This window comes from Alosa pseudoharengus, unplaced genomic scaffold (assembly GCF_046254945.1).
Source record: "Alosa pseudoharengus isolate Yale_2024_CS ecotype anadromous, Long Island Sound unplaced genomic scaffold, YU_APseudo_1.1 YU_APseudo_1.1_scf_9, whole genome shotgun sequence".
NCBI lineage: Eukaryota > Metazoa > Chordata > Actinopteri > Clupeiformes > Clupeidae > Alosa > Alosa pseudoharengus.
In genome coordinates, this window is record NW_027468881.1 from 8,197,305 (window position 1) to 8,217,564 (window position 20,260).

The following is a 20,260-nucleotide window of genomic DNA, read 5'->3' on the forward strand; positions in this document are numbered from 1 at the left end:
ACCTCCTGTCATTCATTGGGTCTATTTTAAGATGGAGTGACTTTTTAGCTTACTTCTCAATAAAGAATGGTGAGTAGTGTAGAGACTTGGTTATTTTCGTCACACATAATTACAGGAAGTCAGCAGCAGGCAAATGAATGATAATTGTGTTGTATGATGCCAGTGCTATTGTGATTAAACTAATTGAAAACATGCGTCACTTCACAACAAACTTCACAACCCTCAATTACCACCAGCTTTAATTATTTGGGAGAATTTGTTGACTGAAGGTGCTAATTCTTTAGTAAAACACACATTTGAAAGAGCCCATACAAGCTATGACTAACCCAAAATCCTTACATGTAACAAAAATGAAGTGGGTCGCCTAAAAGTGTCATGCACAAACGATTCATACACAAGTTTACACATTCAAATTGGGAGCCGCCCCCTCTAATTCACACACACACACACACACACTCGCACACACACACAGAGCGAGAGAGAGAGAGAGAGAGGTAGAATTGTACTGGTATTACGGTAATATATTTCCCAGGCAGCGCACTTTCTCTAGTTTGGGGTTCCTATTTGAAAAGTCTATCCAATAACTTAAGAAACGCTTACAGTCTGATGTGCGCAAAGAGTGACCTTTGGACCTTAGGACGTTGTATGCCTTTGATCGGTATAAATTATGGGATTTGATTTGGATCGCTTCAGTGCTATTGTGGACCCTGACTTTAAATGCAACCTGTGTGATAAAGTTTTAGAAGACCCGCTGACAACTCCGTGCGGGCACGTCTTCTGTGCCGGCTGCGTAATTCCCTGGGTCGTGCAGCAAAACAGTTGTCCCGTCAAATGTCAGCGTGTCTCTACTAAAGAACTAAACCACGTATTGCCTCTAAAAAGTCTTATCCTGAAATTGGACATAAAATGTGACAACTATGCAAGAGGCTGCAAGCGACTGGTGACGCTCCAACATCTGGCCGAGCATACCGAGATGTGCGACTTTTCTCCAGCGAAATGCAGAAACAAGGGCTGTAATGAAGTGCTGAATTTGAAGGATATGGATTCACATATGCGGGAAACATGTGAGTACAGGCCGGTGGAAATTTGCGAAAATGGCTGTGGATTGATGCTGCTGCACAAAGACCAGAATACGGACGATCACTGTTGTTTGAAAGCTCTCAAAGCGCACAACAGCTCACTTCAAGTGAAAATAGCCAGCTTGGAGAAGGAATTGAAGAGACAATCGTTGAGAGCTATCAGCAGAGAGAAATCTTTACTTGCTCAACTCTCTGCGGTTCACAGCGAGCTTCAGATGACTGCCTTGAAATATCAGAGGAAATTTGCCGAGTACAACGCACGGCTTGATTCAATTTCCAAGAGCAGAACCCCTGCCTTCAAGGTATCTTTTATTTCAACACAAAGTCGTAGAAATAGTCTGCAAATAATTATACGGAGACATTGTAGGCCTACATCTTGCCAATCAAGCTGCAAGGACTTAAGACACACTACGTTATATGTGATTATCTTTATGACAAATGCTACTTGATCTCTAGTTACACTCATGGGATGCAGCCTTATAAATGAATGACACGAATAAAAGTAGTATGTTTTCATCCTTTACAATTCCAACGACTGTTTTGAAATGTTTGCCTATAAAGTGAATAAAAGCAGGAGCAGGGCAGTGCAAATATTTAAACATGAGGACACAAGCTAACATTTACCTCATTCATTAAGGTCATTTGACATCAACGACAAACTGCGACCATCTCTGCAAACAAACACAGTGTTGCGCAGCGGCGTGCAATATAACAGATAGGAGAGGACTTAAGAAAACCCCTCATATTTTTTTTTAGTCAGGGCCTTGGTCTACATCTGCTATATCTAGGCCTACCCATCGCGAAAATTTATTCCATCCTTATGGTTCTCTTACGGGCCAATTCTAATGCAACCGTATTTTACCGCTTTAAATGCACTGATTTTAAAGACTTTAGGCATTGGGTTGGCCAGGGTATTAAATAAGTCTCTGCAACTATGTAGAATGTTAAAAGAGATTTCGAAAGGAGCTCTTTCAGAGGCCCCTGTGGCACTCATGCTTGTCAAGTTTACTTTTTCATATAGACTGATAGCAATGATATAAATCAATTACTTGTATAGCCTAAATGACAGCAAGTGTGGGCAAATTTATACGTAGGTGATGTGTTACCGCAGACAGCGTGCAGTGACGGGTCACCGTCAAAACTGTGATGTGTTTAACGTTACCTTCTCTGCGCAAGCGTTGCCACACATGCTCGTGCGATCAAGAGCCGTCCTTGTTTTTCTGAGTCAACGTGACAAATTTTCCCCTCCAGCTGTTTCCACCGTTAATACCACTGGTGTGTGTGTGTGTGTGTGTATGTATGTGTGTTTTGATGGGTCGTTTCCTTAGCCTGAGAAGTCTTTGTTTAACTCTGTCTCGGGCCAGTCTTCTGTCAAGGTTGAGGAGAGACACATAACAATATTGCTATTGTCAGTGTGCTGACATCTGTGCTGTTGATGCCTTCATAGTGGCACTTAAGACCAATAATTGCTTATATTTCTTTTACAACTTGCATCAGCTGGAAAACACTCAGCAGGCAATGTTGCTGCATGCCTGTAGAGTTACTCAAAAACGACCGCCTTTTGTTGAAGCAATAGGCTACAACAGAAACAGTCATTCAATGTGATTCAGCAATCATTCATGAAGTGCTTGAGTCTTTTTGTAAGTGAAGATAGATGTCAGTGTCATGGCACTCTGAGTTTTCTTAATGTTTATGTTGCCAAACATGTAAGTGCTTGCTTATGACTACAGGGTGACTTGTAGAGTAAAATGTCAATTAATTCCAATGATGGAATTGCACCCTCAAGTTTATTGGAACTGAGAACAGCTCCAGACCCTGAATCAGCCACTAATGCAGGTTCAAACTAATTTGTCACCTTTCATACACTCTCAAGTGTGTTCCCATCAAGCAAAACAGTATCATCAACATCAGTATCATGAATAATCCAAGTGTTTGTTTGGAGAGGCAGGTAATGGTGAAACTACTGGTGAAGCAGGATGTCATGAACTTGAATAATCCAAGTGTTTGTTTGGAGAGGCAGGTAATGGTGAAACTACTGGTGAAGCAGGGTGTCATGAACTTGATGTTGAAAGGGCTCAGTATACTTGACACAATAGTCACTGCACCCGCCAGTGTGACTTCAAAATGAAGTTGATTCCACTGGCCCACAGCGCATTTCAGCCCCAATTCGAGAGGTCATGTACCTCTTTCTTTGGGTTATAGTCATGTATTCTCCACTTACAGGATGGGGAAACCAGGAGTCTCAAAGTGATTCTGCATCGATCATCTGGATCTTTGGGCTTCAATATCATGGGTGGCAGATCCTGTGGGGTATGTATAGGCTAAGATACAGTATGTGTGTATCTTGGCTCTACTCTGACTTTGTAAAAGTGGGAGAGCTGTAGAGTCAAATGTAACTTGTAGATATGGTTGGGGTGTTTTTGAACAATAATTTTGGTGTGTTTTTGAGCAACATTTTTTGTAGCCCAACAGAGAAAAGCTAGCTTTAAAATGACCCTAAGCCTATTCATACCTGGCTCCGCATTTGATACTGGATATCCACCTCTGACATAGCCAGGCTCAATTCTATTCAGAATTTGAGTGTCGTACTGCAGCATTGGGATATGATCATGGGACGTGTTTCAAAAAAACAGGGAAATGCCTCTGCACACAATTGGATAGACCTAACCAATCAAAATATGTGAATCCTGGGGGAAAAGGGATGCTCCGGAGTAAAAACAACCCTGGGGTATATTTATGCTTGATAACAGGTTCAAACTTTGGTTTGGGAGCAAAATTACATTAATCAGAGGAGTTTTGAGCTAGACCATTATTTGCAACAAAATGGTTTATAACGTGTTGCAGCGGGCATACAGCCATGTCAAAATAAATCTCTATTTTCAAACCACTAACAAAGTTCAAAATAGCCTTACACTTCGGTGGTAGGGTCCATGGTATCCTACAGATAAACTGAAGTATTGCAAACTTTTAAAGTGAACAGAGAGGCTATAACAAGGAGGGTTTCAGAGGGCAACACTTACTTCTGTTCAATTAATTCAGTGCAATTTCTTCTTGCGTTGTGTAGATCTGGCTGAATGTGATGCTTGTTTTATTGTAAGAATTAGCCAGATCCGCTGCAAGATGTCGAACGCGTCCACTGATTTGATGCTACCGAACAGAAACTAGATGTACCTCATAGTGGTACAAAACATGACCACCGCTCAGTCCTGTACATCCGTTCCGCGAAAATAAATCACACTTCAATTTGTCTCCATCTTTTACTCCATCCCCCACTCTTGAAACTTTTGTGTATGCTTGTTTGGCATGCCTGAGTGTGTGTATGCGGCTGCACAGAAAGTAGCCTACTGGTGCTGAAAAGGTGAATAGATTGTAGAATAGCCAAAGAAGATGTAGCATTGTTATAAAACCTTTAAAATCTCTAAACAATCACAAGTAGGGCAGTTCATCACAGTTCATCCATTGCAACTGGATTGATGAAAAGCAAAAGGCATAATGTTATATATTTATTCATTTATTAATAAACAAACTATGTTCCGGCAGTTCCATGCCGTTTTCAACAGCTATCAAAAACAAAGGTCATTTTTGGATGGATGGATTTTTGTGAATGTTTCTTCTTCTACATAAGATTTTAGTCATCTTTAGTTCATGTAATACTTTATTGTCAATGCACAAATTAAGTAACAGTAGTCTGAAACGTTATTGTTAATGCACAAATTAAGTAACAGTAGTCTGAAACGAAATGCTGTTTTACATCTAACCAGTGGTGCAAATAACTGACATGTCCAAATGGGCCTTGTCGCTAGACTTCATACACATTTTAACGGGCCAAAGTTGAAGAGCTATTGTCCGTTATTGTTCGTGCAAATATAGGCTGATTCATGTTCCCTTGCATTGTGTAACTAAGGTCCATGGCTAGTCTGGCTTTCACCAGACCAAGCTCAATCTTTTAAGAAATCAGAAAATAAATAGCGGGCAGATCAGGCTGGGTTCACCCAGCCTAGTCCATAGGCACCCGATATTGTTTAATTTTCCGATTGAGATATCCACGCTCTGGCTATTCTAAATGCAAAAATGCATCAGGGAGTTATGACAAAACTGTAACTAACAAACTACATCCTAATAGAAAGCTGTTAGCTTCCCTAAGCTACAGGTAGGCTTATAAGGCAGGCCTATTTACAACATAAATTGTCAATAGGCTATGCTGGCGACACAAAAAATCGCATTTGGAAACCAATAGCTTACGCCTTACAATATCAAGCGGACTTAAACTGCCATATCGTGGCGAAAAGTTGTAATAAAATTCACGCAGCTCCATGAGTCAAGGAAAGCGCGAATGAAGTAGCCACTTCTAAATGGGACCCACTACACAGTAGCTTAAGGTGTGTTGCTAAAGCAGCGATAATGAAATGAAGGTGTCATTGTTTGGATACTTCACACACACGTGCTTTTTAATTTCACAGACTACAACTACCAAGCTGGAATCAAAGCACATCGATTCCACTCTCACACCCTGCACGCACTTAAAACAAATAAACAGGCGTCTCAGTCTCACGCATGTATAGGCAAAACTGTATCAGACCGGTGTAACGTTGGTAAATCTTCCACTGCACAGAATGATTTTTGTAGCACGTGCAACAAATGACAGTCGAAAGATACAATTACAGTGCTGCTATCAATTTGCTTGGTATAACCGCATTTATAGTTTTCTACAAATGCAATCAATCAAATTGGCCTCCATCACTCAACCAACGCTAACGGTAACATTATTGTAGCCTACCTAGGTCCTTATATTATTGTAGCCTACCTAGGTCATTGATATTATAAGGTTAACGTACCTGCAGTAAAAACCAAGCATGTCCGATAAACATCCTCAGATTTATTTCGGCTTCAAGAAGAAATGGGAATTACATTTCATGCGATCATCGTCCTATCCTTATTAGACGTTCTCTGCGGTAAACTATAGTCCTTGTAGGAAGCGTCCATTGTTTTTCCAACCCACTTTTAACTTCCAACAAAATTACGTCTCACTGCAACGATGCGCCATCTAGTGGACAAACGACTACTTATCGCCAATACTGGAAATGCAGCCATGATGATGATGATGATGATGAATATTTGGCTTTCTTTTAATCCTACTGAATTTGTAATTATGTATCGGCCGTTCTAATACCGATAGTATGTGCGTGGCTGTGTGTGTGTGCATGTGTGTGCACCGCCATCTACAGGCCAATGAGTGTACAGTCACTAAATGTACACATAACCTAATTTTTTTTAGACCCCCCCATGGATTAAATTCTACGAAACTTGGCATACCCCCAGAGAATGCCAGGTCAATCATACACATAAAATTTGGTGCAGTTCTGAACATCTTAACTGAAGATAGGGGCGAAGCAGAATAATATTACATTTTCATTTTTTACCGGGGGGGGGGTGCAAATCACAAATGAGTGATTATGGGCCAGGTTGATGTGGGCCCTTGAGACCAACATACCATAAAAGATTCTTCATCCTCAGTGCCACAGTTCAGGTAGTTATTTAGGAAAAACTGCTTTTTTTGCGGTTCGGGGGGCCCAGCCCATTATATGACTGCCCATTATATGACCGCTTCGCTAGCTTCGCTAGCGGCGGTCATAATAAGGCAATGTGCGTTATTAACAAATTAGTTCAGAGTTTGTGCTCTTATATTTTGTAAAAGCTAGTGACAAACAAGCACTATTAAATCTAAAAACTTTGGTTTTGTAACCAAAAAATACATCTGAACTTACTTACAACCTATCTGATTCTGCCATCCACCTACTTTGCGTTTTTCCCATTCCAAGGTGATCGCTGCGCTGACATCGCTGCTCGCTACGAGTAAATGGAACATTCGTGTTGGATAATTCAGTGCAATATGCGGAGTGATTAGGCTCCTAGCAGTAAGAAGTCTTGAGTGGGGTTGTGTTCGAATCTAACTGCTGTATAATTTGGAGTATCCCTTTAATCGCTGTTTTCTGTTAGTTTTTGTTTTAAGTTATTGTGCTATCAATATCTTGTACAACAGACACGATGGCGAAATCTAAACGTCTAGATTCTCTAAAGACAACCTTTTTGTTGTGAACAAAATCAACCGAAGCACACAGACACGAACACAGAAGCTTTTCAATAGACCTCTGAAGTTCGCCTACAAAAAAGCTACCATCTTTGCCCAAATAAGGAGATCTGGTATCTTGAGATTTTTTCTGTGGGAAAATAACATGGGGATTTTGAATTATCACACCTGTTAAACTCGTTGACGTTGACGAAGAAATCGGATATGCAAGACGTTTTGCTCTACACAGTTTTGTTCTCTGCCTTCGAGTGGATACTGTGATCTTCGGTACGTGAAGATGGCTCACTTTCATCTTTGCTACCCCAGAGCTAACTTACAATGCAATTTGCCATAGGTAGTTAATTTCACTTCAATTAACACCCGGATCTCCTTATAAGGTCAAAGATGGCAGCTTTGATTCCTTTTTGTAGGCAAACTTCAGAGGTCAAGTCCAGACCAAATTCCCTGACCTTAAATTTTGTGGGCGGGGTTAATTTCGGGCTGGCTTCCTGGCGGCTACCACGTATCAACTGCAATTTGAAGTTCTTCAAATTGGCCATTCATTGGGCAGAATCAGCTTTTGCAATACTGTTTTGAGGATCATAAACAGCTGAGTATGTTCTGACGCAGAGAGGAATATCAATCACCAGTGTCTATTAGCTATGCTTCCCTCTTTTCTTTGAAGGTTTAACTAAGCAGGGCAAATCTGGTGGTGAGCTTTGAAATTGTTGGAATTCTCTTTCAAGAGCTATCTTTTGCAAGATATTTTTCCATTTATGTAGCTTGACTCTGAACTCACTCGACCCTAACATAGCAGCATTCAAATGCATAACATAACCCGTGTCATTCAACTGTCACTGTAAATCAATGTGTAGTGCACACACAACATTTTCAAAAGATAGGACCAGGTTAGTAGCACATGTCAGAAGCATTACATTACAATCAGTGGCATGAGCAAAGCTCTGTAGAAAACACAAAGCCTCCTTGAGTATAGCATCCAAACAAGCTCCAGAAATAAAATGGCTGAGTGTGTGCATGTAATTACCGCCTTTCACAGCTTGACCTGCGCTGTTTTCTCTCAGCGTGAGGGCTGAGCTTGTACGCTTCACACTGATGGAGACCACAGACTGTTTGATGTGGCGGAGGGAACTAAACACAGGGCCCAGCCTCAGACCCAGCCTCTGTGCTGGCATCGGCTTCTTCCTCCTCTGCCTCTTTATCGGAGGTGATTAGAGGTGTTTCTGGTAGGAGGGCAGAAGCGTTTAGGCAACTTCCCTTCACTACTCTTTAATTTAGAGGGGAACTGGAACTGCTCGTCTCCTCTGGCACTGGTCTTGACAGTACAGCTTCCAAACATGACTGTGTAGGCGTCATATAATGTTACTTTCTAAATCCTTCTTCCTGTGTTGACATTTGAGAGAAGGACTATGGAAGAATGATGTAATTCCCATTTTAGGTTTTCCCATGTCTCCCTATCATTAAACAAGCATAAGAATAGAATTACTTGTTATGTGTTTTGCAGGTACCAACACTGTGTCAGTTGTTGTCTTCTGATGTTGTTTATTAAGGATCCTGAAGAGGAGCATTTGACTGAGGGGATATTTGTGTCAAAGGTGGTGGAGAATGGCCCAGCAGACAAAGAGGGTGGTCTGCACGTTCATGACAGGATTATGGAGGTATGTACAGTTAGTTTATCTTACCATCTGCTTCAAACCCTAAAGAAATCTCCATTTGCTGTTGTACACCAATGGACAAACGTAACGGGACTTATTCTGACAAACACATTCTTGCAAATTGCAACATATGCAAATTGATTACATGTATGCAGAGGTTATACGGGTAAAATTGTTGCTACGGGCAAGACTGGACTTTAATTGGCCAAGCAGGAAATGGTGTTTCATGCAAGTTGTTCACCCATTAGACTACCTTTTCAAAGAAGAGTAACTTGTGTCTTAGTAGCCTGAGTTGGGTATAAGCTGTGATGTGACCCCTCCTGTGCTGTGGGTCAGTGAAAAACCAGTTTGCATCTCTACAGGCATGAAAACACAAAGACTAAGGCTAAGGCTTCTCAGCCAGGTATTCATTCTGTATGTTTAAGTGGCGAGTCCTCTTAAAAGGCATATTGAATATCAGGGACTTCTCTTTCGGCCTTTTAAGGACTGTTTCTGTTTCTGGGGGATGTCTGAAACATTGAGCCTCGGGGCAAATCAAAGAGCCTCCTTATTAAGTGAACTGCTCTTCCGATACAATAGCAAAACACAAAGCTTACAGTGAAAGAGAGGCACACACACACACATTTCAGTGTGTGTGTGTGTGTGTGTGTGTGTGTATTCTTGTGATGGGTTGTAACAGGACACCAGTGTTCTTGAGAAAAGCATTCACATGATGGCCCTTGGATTTGTGGGATTTGGGCTGGATAATGAAAAGGTGCCAGGTGTAACTCACCACTCTCATCAATGTATCCATTTATGTTTAGTCACTGGTATGCAAGGACATGTCCTGTGTCTAAGTAATGTAATGCGTGTGTGTGTGTGTGTGTGTGTCAGAGAGAGAGAGAGAGAGAGAGAGAGAGAGAGTATATGGGTCCCTGTATATATACGCATGTATGTGTGGGTGTGTGTGTGGGGGTGAGTCTGTCTGTGTGTATGGATGTGATGGATTGTTGGCATGAGGTGTGTGTATGTGTGAATGTGTACATGTACGTGTGTGTGTGTGTATTTAGTTTGAAGGCTTTCTCTAGGCCTTTCCTTCAGCCCAGGGTTGAATTTCTATTCACCAAGTTAAATTTATTCACTCGGAGAAAATGAGCCCAGCTTTGGACCACTGGCCTGCTTGAATACCCCCCTCTTTCACAGACCCAGCAAACACAGCCTCCTGGTTGGACTCAGTTAGGTAGTTTATGCCCAGAAGAATGAAGAGACCACCTTGGCATTACTTTACCTTCCTTTCTTAAGCTCGAAAAAAAAAGCAAACGCGTTGTTAAATTGACCATGAAATTGCCCAAATGTGTGTGTGAATGTGTCCTCGCAAGTTTCTCTTCATTAGAAAACGCCTGTGAGTGACCTGTGAGTCAACCCCTTGTCCAGTTTTATATTGAAGTGCCATGGAAGCACAGAATATGAATACATCATGGTATTTGGCCTGCATCTTGTGGGTCCTTAATGCAGAAGTACCTGTTGGAGTGCATGTGTTATAAGTGCTGTCCTGCCCCTTAGAAGCTTATTACAAGTATGCAGAAAGACTGTATTGCATATTCGTAATGTTGGCATATCAGTAAATGTCCTATTCATCGGAAGTGAGTCTTATCGCTACAAACTTGTTGAAAGTATTCAATTTCAATTTTTATAGGCATTTTACACATGGTATCCTGAGATCCTGAGATTTATCAGTTTCATCCTCAGCAAATACTGGTTTGGTTTTTGGTTTCAGAAGTATGCGGGATAGAATCTCTGTTACAGTTATTATTTTCATTAGTAATTCATCCCTCAACATCAGTAATTCTGTTTTCTGCCAAGTTTATTTACATTACATTACATTACATTTGGCTGATGCATTTTTAGCCAAAGCGACTAACAACATGGTTAACAGTTTAAGTTTTAAAGCAATTCTCAACAATTTTAGGACAATTTTAAAAACGGTAGAGTACAGTAAGAAGAAGTGCATCAGTGAGTGTTGTTTTTAACAGTTACGTGTCAGTTCAAGACGGCTGGTAAGTGCTAGGATCGGCAAGACTTGTTGTAAGTGGTGCTATGAGAGGAGATGTTCTCTAAAGAGCTAAAACTAATCAAATTAACCCCTCTCCCATGAACTACGACTATGTGAACAACCTCTACATTTAGCCTGACAGTTTGAAGAATCCCAGTAGCTGATTTACGACACCACACGGAGTGAGTAGGATTGTGTCTGAAAATCTTAAAACGTTTCTTATTAACCTAAATAGAGACCTCAACACTATACCATAAAACAGCAGATGGAAAATTAAAGAGACTTCGCTTGTGCCTGTAATTTCTATTGAAACTAACCCCATGAAAATTATTCCATGGGTCACTCCCCGAGTAGTAGTTCCAGCCTTTGTCTCCGGCATCAGGGTTTCTTGTAAGTTTAATGGACGGGCACAGGTGGACATCACTGCCCTCTCACACCTGAAAAATGTTCTCATAATTTGACCCCTGTTCTGCCAGAGGTCATGGCACACACTATATATAATTCAGACAACATCTTTGAACTCCTTGGATGTCCTCTGGCTGGTAGGTAGGCACTAGGCAGGGCAGTGGCCTCCTCATTCAATTTCAAGGAATGTCTCAACAGCGTCGTTAGAGCTGACGCCTCCTGAGACTCAAGAGTGGAGATAGGGAGGAAAAAAGGATTGTTTTTTGGCTCTCTGCCCTCCTCCCTCAGTCATGAGAGGGAAGACAAATGCGTAGAGGTTAAGAGAGAAAGTGCTCTTTTATACGTCTTTGTTGGCTGTCCCTCTAATGCTCAGTCCGTAACCTCCACGTGCAAAGGAGAGGTCATTGGTTTTCTACTGGTGGCTGCTTTCCATGTCAAAGACGGTGGTGGCACGATTAGTCACTTTGATCTCAGAGGCTGCACTCTCGTTGAACGAGGCCCCCGACTTTCTCCTTTTTTCTTTTTTTTTTACTTTAAGTCCTATAGCCGACTGGCCAAACGAATGACCGAACAGCCGAACGAGCACTGCCTGTGAACAATTAGACAGATTAAAGGGGGAGGAAACACCCTCACTCACCCTCACTCACACACACACACACACACACACACACACACACACATTACAGTAGGAAAGACCCTGAGAGAGAAGGACTGGAAAGAAAGGATGACAGAAGAAAAGAGCCGGGAGGGCCATAAATGTAGCTGGGGACTGTGTTTTCCATTTTTTTGGAGGTGTTACTGTATGTAACCAGATCGAGTGAGTTAGTGAGTAGGTAAGTAAGTGAGTGAGTGAGTGAATGGGTGACTGAGTGAGTGAGTGAGTGAGTGAGTAAGTGAGTGAGTGAGTGAGTAAGTGAATGAGTGAGAGTGATTAAGTGGCAACAGGTCTTTCACATGGGCCAAACAGTCTCACCGGCCAGTTATGACTTTATCCCCCTTTGAGAAGTACACAAATATGGAATTTGGAATGTTACAATCTGAAGGTTTGATTTGATGATGCACTGATGAACTGAAGCAACCGTTCTGAATGGAAGTTGAAATGGAAATTTTAGATCTGTGTGGGATAATTCTATGGAATCACATTCCAGACACTGGAATGTCTCAAGGGTGAAATCATTGTGGGTGGTGGTGTGGGGGTGTGTGGTATGGCTGATCTGCCATAGGGTCACCAGATGATCTCAGATAAGATCCATCTGATTGCCCAGCCTCCTACCATCTGGCCAGTGCAGACTGACCCAGCTTGAAGATTTTGTGGCACAGGTCTGCACTGATATTATCGTAGATGATATATAATCATATATATATCGCACACCGCTAGCACAACACAGACGAGGACGCTCTCAGTACATGAATTTGTGTAATGTGACACAGTTTCTGTGGAACTTCTAAAAATCATAGAAGACAATCTCTCATTTAAAGTCTACCTCCGTCATGTTTCTCTAGTTGTTAAATAAAACGCTACAAATGACTCGTTTGCTACATTATCACCACCTGTTCTCTTTGCATGGTTACTTTAACACGGTAGTATGTAGTGTAGCCTGGAAATCAGACTCTGGCCTAGATCCATAGGCGTACGTTTATTTCCGGGTGGGAGGGCACAGTTTGAGGTTTAAAATCATTGGAGTTCCTTTGAACCGCTTTAAAACCAATCACTAACAACCGTTTCGTCAAAGATAATGAATGCGTAGCAAGATGGGTTGTCCTAGTTCATGTCTATGAGGGCAAAGTGGAGTTCAGTCAGAGACGGGCTCTGGTTCAGTTCCCGCCTGCACAGGGGCGTGTCACTGACGTATGACTTACGTTTGAACGCCTCGGTTCCACGCCAGACAAGCCGGAGTACAAAATAAACTTGGTGTACACCTTCATTAATGTTGATTTTCTCCCGAATGGAGGGTCATACTATCACGACATTATACTGAAATAGGGAGGAGGGTTTGGAGATCATGATACCGTGTCCGAAATGTGCATCCATTGCTCAGAAAAATAAGGCTTTGACAAATTCTGGGAAATTCTTGGATTCTGCCATAGACCTTAATGTTAAAAAGAGAGCCCGATCACTGCATAAATGTGCGGGGGCGTGTACTGCTACCCTATTTGCATAAATTTCCAGGGACAGGAAATGGCCTCTCACGAAGTATCTTCGTAATCAACCATCTTTGACTGTAGCAGAGAATGTCTAATAAGGGGAGAACTGCCACTCTCGGAAAACTTCCGGTTTCTGAACTGGTTGCAGTTCCTTCTGTGGTTCCACATGAGGGCGCTCGTCCACGAGTGCAGAATGCATGGAGGTCTATGGAGCTGTACACCTCAAAATCCCCTTTTCTCGGGATATCATTTTTTTTCAAGTAATTTGAGTATTGTATTCGAAAGGGGAGGCAAAGAAAATACACTTGGTTGTATTTGTATTATATTTTTTCAAGTCACTTAATTGTTCTTAAAAGCCTTTCAAATGTGTCAATGACGTCATTCATTAGCACAATGCTAGCGTGTTATGTGCAACAACGACCCAACCTGTAAGAAATCAAAAGGACATAAGTACTCGTTCATTCAACTTTTGATCTATAACCCATGTTGAAGTTATACAAACTACAATCAAATCTGAGATTTGTCAACGACAATCAGGTGAAAGAGACAAATTTAGCCGTCTAGCTCCATTGACTCCCATTCATTCTGCACTCATGGCGATCGCCCCCAGTGGAACTCTGGTGGAACTGCATCCAAAATTCGGTACAATGGGACTTAATACGAGGCAAGGCTCTCCTTAGACGGGCTCTGACTGTAGGGAAAAGAAATCGACCGGAAGCGCGTAGGCAGGCCGAGGCCAGGCTAGTATGTACTGTAGTGTGCATTGCAGATTCAAATTGATTCATCTCGTATAAAAGCTAGATTTTTTTTATACACTTACAAGTACGTACAAATCAAGTATTTTGTGTAAAACTGTGACAAACTAGCAAACAACAATAAAACATTGAATTGGCATTGCTGGCAGTAATTGGTTTGCTGTAAATCCTCCTCTTGTAGAACATCATCAAAGTCTCAAATCTGCAGACAAACAGCTGGCCCACAACAAAAATATCTCTGTTCGAGGATTGATTCTGTTCAAACATGGTTTTGTGTAATGATATTTGACTGGCTGTTGACGGCTGTGTGGATGGCTTTGGTATGCAAATTGATACAACATGCATTATCATGTTTTTGTACGGATGCGGAAATGAGAATACAATGTCCTGACCTATTTTTTTAGGGGGCCATGTGCCTGATTTTCAGTCGAAAACTCAGTGCCAGAGCTTCTGTCTAAAGGCAAATGTCAACTGCTTCTGTGTTAATTAAAAAAGCTTCCTTGGGCAGTCGTGGAGGGAACCGTTTCTCTGAACCGGAACTCTGACTGGCTCATTGTGACTATCTTTAACTCTCAAGGCGAGATAATTGGCTAAACTATTGTTTAACTGTCTGTGTTATTGTCTGTCATTCACAATTATCATATTTTACCATGGTGTGGAAAGAAACACTTTTTTCTTGCAAAAGGAAAGTCTGCTACAAGGCAGACAGTCTGAAATAGCAGAAAAAATGTTGTTCTTGATAAAGTTATTAAGGTTATGACCCTAAATAATACCCCCAAACTGATACATAATAACATAATTGTAGCTGATGACATGATAAGGCATTGCATTAAACCAATACTGAATATGTTGGGGTATACAGTGCAGTATGTACTTTCTATGATCATTTAAGTATGCATACTAGCTCAGGGTGACTGTGAAAGGTGTCCTATAGAACTAGGTCAGCAGTGCGTTGTGTCCTATAATGACTTTGCTTTTTTATTAATGTAAGCACCATTCTCATGGGAATTAAGCTATTAGGCCATGCTGGTGTAAAAGTAAGTTCAATTATAGCTGAAACCACTGAAGGGGAGAAGGTTTGCATCAAGTAAAAGAGAACAAACACTGCTTCAGGTCACAGCAGATGTTAAGAACATAAACATTCTCACACTTGTCCTGGAGCCGCATCTCCTTTTCTCCCCTCCCTCTCTTCTCCTCTTTTCTCCCCTCTCTCTATTCTCCTCTTTTTTCCCCTCCCTCTCTCCTCCTTTTTCTCCCCTCCCTCCCTCCCTCCTCCTTTTTTCTCTCCCCTCAGCGTCTCTCTCAGGGAATCCAATCTGCCATTTGAGAGGCCCAAGCACCTTCTGGCAGTGTTGCTTGAGATGCATGCTGCTACAACACTTTGTGGGACCATGACGTACGACTCACCAACTGCACATATAATGATTTATACAGCCAGATTCCTTGTATTTCTTTATGGTCTTTCAAAACTACTATTGGTTTACATGCCATTTGAGGCATTCAAGCTCCAATTTTGTCCTGAGGTTCCTCTGTAACCCAGATCACTCTGTAGCTGATTGTGTGGTCACATTGTGAAGTGCACCACTGGCCGCAGTAAGCACCACTAACACAAGGTTGGGATTTTCATCTCTCATCATGTTTTTTGTCTTGAAAAATGTAGCCCCCGCGCCATCAAAGTCAATACCCAGGCTCTGTTTGCCACTAAGCTGACACGACAGCTTTGAAACAACAGCTGTTATTTGGAGATGGCTGTGTGAAACAATAATTGTGTATTTTAGTATTTTCATGGGCCGCAGCTTTTCCTGCGTGCATTCCATGGACCAGAAATTATATACCAGGGCATGCAAAGTCATTCACATTCCTTTAATGTATATGTGTATATCTTTATTTCCATGCAACAGCCTTTAATGTACAGTATAGTTAAGGGCCATCAATCTGCAAAAACAGTTGGTATGTGGTAGCCTCTAATGGTATGTGGTAGCCCAGTTCTCTAAAGGAAAATAAGAAGATCTGTTTCCTAGTGAACCGAGTAGTACACTGATAGTGCCAAAGTAGCCGATAAGCAGTACTGTATACTGCAGACCCATTGATCAGAAGGACAGACTTTGTTTGAATTCTGTCCAGTTGTCAAGTAACAGGCAAAGAATGATATTCTTCTGAAACCGCTCCAAAAAGTGCAAAAGTCTGAATCAGAGCTCTGCCTGTCCTACATGCCTATGCTATCTTCTCCCTTCTGACCAATCACATTAGTTCTTACTAAGATCAATTGATATGGAAAGACGTTGTCTGAATTCTGCCCTGTTGTTGAGTAAAGGGCCAGGAATGATACGCATCTCACTCTGAATGACTGATTTGACAGCTGATGTGGTTGAATTAGTTGTATATGAATCATGAGGGAAAATTGGTGGCGTCGCTTTCAAACCAGTTGAGCATGTGCATTACCCGTGAAGAGATCATGGTTATGTTCCAGATGTTACAGATGTTTTTGTATCTGTCTGCCAGGCAGCCTTCTCATTTCTTCACTAACCTTTCCAATGGGTGTAGGACTTTGTTTTAATCAACTCTTTTTATGAAGTATAATCATAGGAAAAGATAATAAGAATCACAGATCTACCCTGAATCTGAGTTCTGCCCTGATATAGATGGCACTTGGGGATCTCCTGTAGAAGGCAGCTGCGTTCAGAGTTCATCAGCCACACTGATGGTCACAAGCCCTGCACAACTATCATTTAGAGCAGATATGGTTTGACTGAAACGTCAGTGTGAATCAGCCAACACATGTGTGTTTTGTCTGCAACTCCAGTCAACCTTCGATAAGCAAACCCTCATAAACACAAACACTGTAAAGGTTGATTGCCTGAAATCCACTTAAAAAATACTTTTCTTGCAGTTTCACGTGTCTGCTATCTGTATCACCTTGAGGTCAACAATGCTGTCCATCCACATGGCCAAGAGACAGTCAAAAGATAGGCTAGTCATGTTTAGTGCCCATTCCAACATATCGGAAACTGAATTAGAGATAGGTGCTTGTCAGCATTGTGACTTTTGTTCAGTCTGTTCCAAGTTCAATAAGTCCTCGGTGTGACTGGAGAAACTCCTGTGTGCCGCCATGGCCATAAATACCACAAACATCTCATCAGACTTTGTAGTTTTTTTTCTCTCTTGTGCGGCTGTAAAGATAAAAAAAGAAGAAAAAAGCAGTTAGCCCACAGCGTCACAGTGACTCATGTCTGTGAGGTTTTACTAGGGGCGTCAGGGCGCCAGGTCGAGAGAGAAATGTAAGACCACATGATGCAGTGTGAGTGGATGATTAATGAGATTATAATGGAGTATAATGTTGAGTTGTACCCAATAGGAGGAATACTGAGGCATTATAGTCAAGTTTTAGTGTGTTGTTATGGTTGAGTTATATGACATGAACGAGTATGGTGGGTTGTTTTTATATGATTTGCTGGAGATGCTATTGGAATGTGTTTGGAGGGTGTGTGTGTGTGTGTGTGTGTGTGAGAGAGAGAGAGAGAGAGAGAGAGAGACTGTGTGTGTGTGTGTGTGTGTGTGTGTGTGTACATTTGTTGAATTTTGAACATTTTTATTTCAAGGCCATCTGTGGTGACAGCATACTGGCTGCTGTCCTGCTGCTGAGAAACTCCTGGAGTGAAGTCACTGAGCCACATGATCATAATTCACAACATGGTGCTTAGAGCTGCTACTCCATTGTAGACCCAGACATAAAGCAAACCTGTCAATATACATACATACAGTACATATACAACAATGTACATAATTCAGACAAAAACATGTAGTTCAGTTATGAAGACCACTCTAGAATAAAATCAAAATTAGATGAAGAGAATGGTTTTCATCACCATTCATTTTGCAAAATTTTAAGATAAGTAAGGGATAATGTATAGAAAGCCGGTCATTATTGGGAAAATAAGTCCCTTCAGGGCGGAACAAGACCGGCGTTCTATTATCCCGCTTATTACACGCCTACTTGCCAAAACAAAATAATAAACTCCCCACGATATGACTTTAGCCTACATAGCCTAGCCTATTTGTTGCCGTTCATCGTGGCATTTGCTGAGAAACAAATAGTTCGCAACAACACACGCTGAACTTGAATCAAACATTTTAGAGCACAGCTGATCAACCGTCTGCTTTCACTTTTGAAGGAAGTTCCAGTCCTTGTGATATGAAAGACGTATCAGAAGCACAAAAACCGTTGCCACTGACAGCGGTAATTATATGTTTTCAGCAGTAATTACATGAAAAGATTTTACCGTAGAACTTTGGGAAATCCCATCCAAGCCAATGGAGCGTTCAACTTGCCTTGAGGAGAGCTGTATAATAATTGTTTATAACATTGCTTATACTATGGATTTACATATTTGTGTAATTTAATTTCCATCTGAACAAGATGAAAGCTAAAATAAACAAGATGGTTTATTCTACAGTAAAAAAAATGTTGCCCAAGCAGTTCAGACTGGCCAGGACTTTATTGTAATGACACCAGACATCTTGTGTTATTTTTTTTATATATACTCACAAGTGCACTTTATACTTTTAAGTGCCATAGAGCAGGTAGTCAGTGGGTGACAGCGTTTAACCAAGACTGAGTGGGTAACATCTATTTTTAGATATCAGCTTTTAGGTGCACAGCAGAGCAGAACTGTAGCCCTGCTGTCTGTAGACTCCTGTCCAGTCCTCTCTCTCTCTCTCTCTCTCTCTCTCTCTCTCTCTCTCTCTCTCTCACACACACACACACACACACTCACACACACACACTCACACACACACACACACACACACACACACACAAAGCTGCTCTTGTGTTGTGACAGGTTAACTGCGCCAGCTCTTCCAGAAAGATGAAATTGGGATTGGGAGGGGGGGTCTGTGTGACGGTGAGTGCTAGAGAGAGTAATGTGTATGTGTGTGCGTGTATGTTTGTGTGTGTGTGTGAAGGGGGTAGCTTAATAATGTGTGGCTCCCTCAGAGGAAAGGTTAAGTCTGTGTCCACAATAAAGTCAAATTCTGAAAATGTATCAAAAATTCGGTAACACTCCATAATAAGGTGCCATAATAAATAGCAAACTAGTAATTACCTAACCCTTTGTTAATATTTGTTAATTGTTAATAAAATATCTATTTAGCACAAGTTAATTGTTTTTCATCATTAATTAAATAGTTGTTTGCATAAAATCTGTATGTTAATGGTTTAACAAATCTATTAACTAATATTGTATTAATATTTGTTAATAGTTAACTAAATGTATTTTGGCACTAATTAACAGTTATTTCTTACATCATTTAAATGTTAAATGTTTATTTACAAACTATATACTAATATAAAAGTTAATGACATATTATTATTTATCTAGCTTTTCTGATTAGCTTTGTGGAGAATTTATGGAATTTATGGTTTATTGCTTTATGGTCTTGTGGGGTGTATAAGGCACCCTACTGCCAGTGGTTGGTTGTGTGAGAGTTTGCACACCTCTTCTTCCACTTCATCCTTATTGGATGCTGTCCTGTAATTGGTGACCCTCTGTCTAGTGTTAGATAGTAGTGTACTCTTTGCCTTTGGAAGTACTATTTGGTTGCTGCTTGAATTTGGTGAAATTCAGGGGATGGGGTGTAACAGAGTTAGAAATGTAGTTTAGTGTATGTGATTTTCGCCGTAGACCTAATTAAGCAGCTTTATTGAGATTGGTGTTTTGGAGCCCCCTTTGGAGAAACGGTATACTGCAGCTCTGCTGCGTTTTGTCCTTGTATTGTTGCCATAGCTGATCAGAAGCGGTATGCTTTGCACTGGATAGGTTGACTGTATAGGCTAAAGCACTCTCCACGTTGTTTTAATTTTTAACTATAAAATGTTGTTTAAGTTGAAAACTTCGATATACCACCTGTATTATATTACGTTACATGTATTGTTAGGATTTGGGTGCAATTCTAGCAACTTAGATAACGTTTATTAATGTTTTCACATACAAGTCTAACGTGACTAGCTGTAAACTCCGCTAGCAACTTTCCATGCATTCAGTGTAGTTTAGCTTAGTGCTCATGGAAAGTGCAATTCAGTCTAGCAGGAAATGAATGTACAT

The 20,260-nt window shown here is 41.1% G+C and overlaps 1 protein-coding gene across 1 annotated transcript in view; it reads left to right on the top strand.

Annotated features, from left to right (window-relative positions):
- The first annotated feature begins 629 nt into the window (after positions 1-629).
- The window catches only part of LOC143114973 (E3 ubiquitin-protein ligase PDZRN3-B-like), a 43,977-nt gene continuing 24,346 nt past the window's right edge, over positions 630-20,260 (top strand). The window contains exons 1-3 of the mRNA XM_076276812.1: positions 630-1,381; positions 3,303-3,389; positions 8,715-8,822. Of these exons, the coding sequence (XP_076132927.1) occupies positions 668-1,381; positions 3,303-3,389; positions 8,715-8,822 (909 nt within the window). The 5' untranslated portion in view covers positions 630-667. The remainder of the gene's footprint in view (positions 1,382-3,302; positions 3,390-8,714; positions 8,823-20,260) is intronic.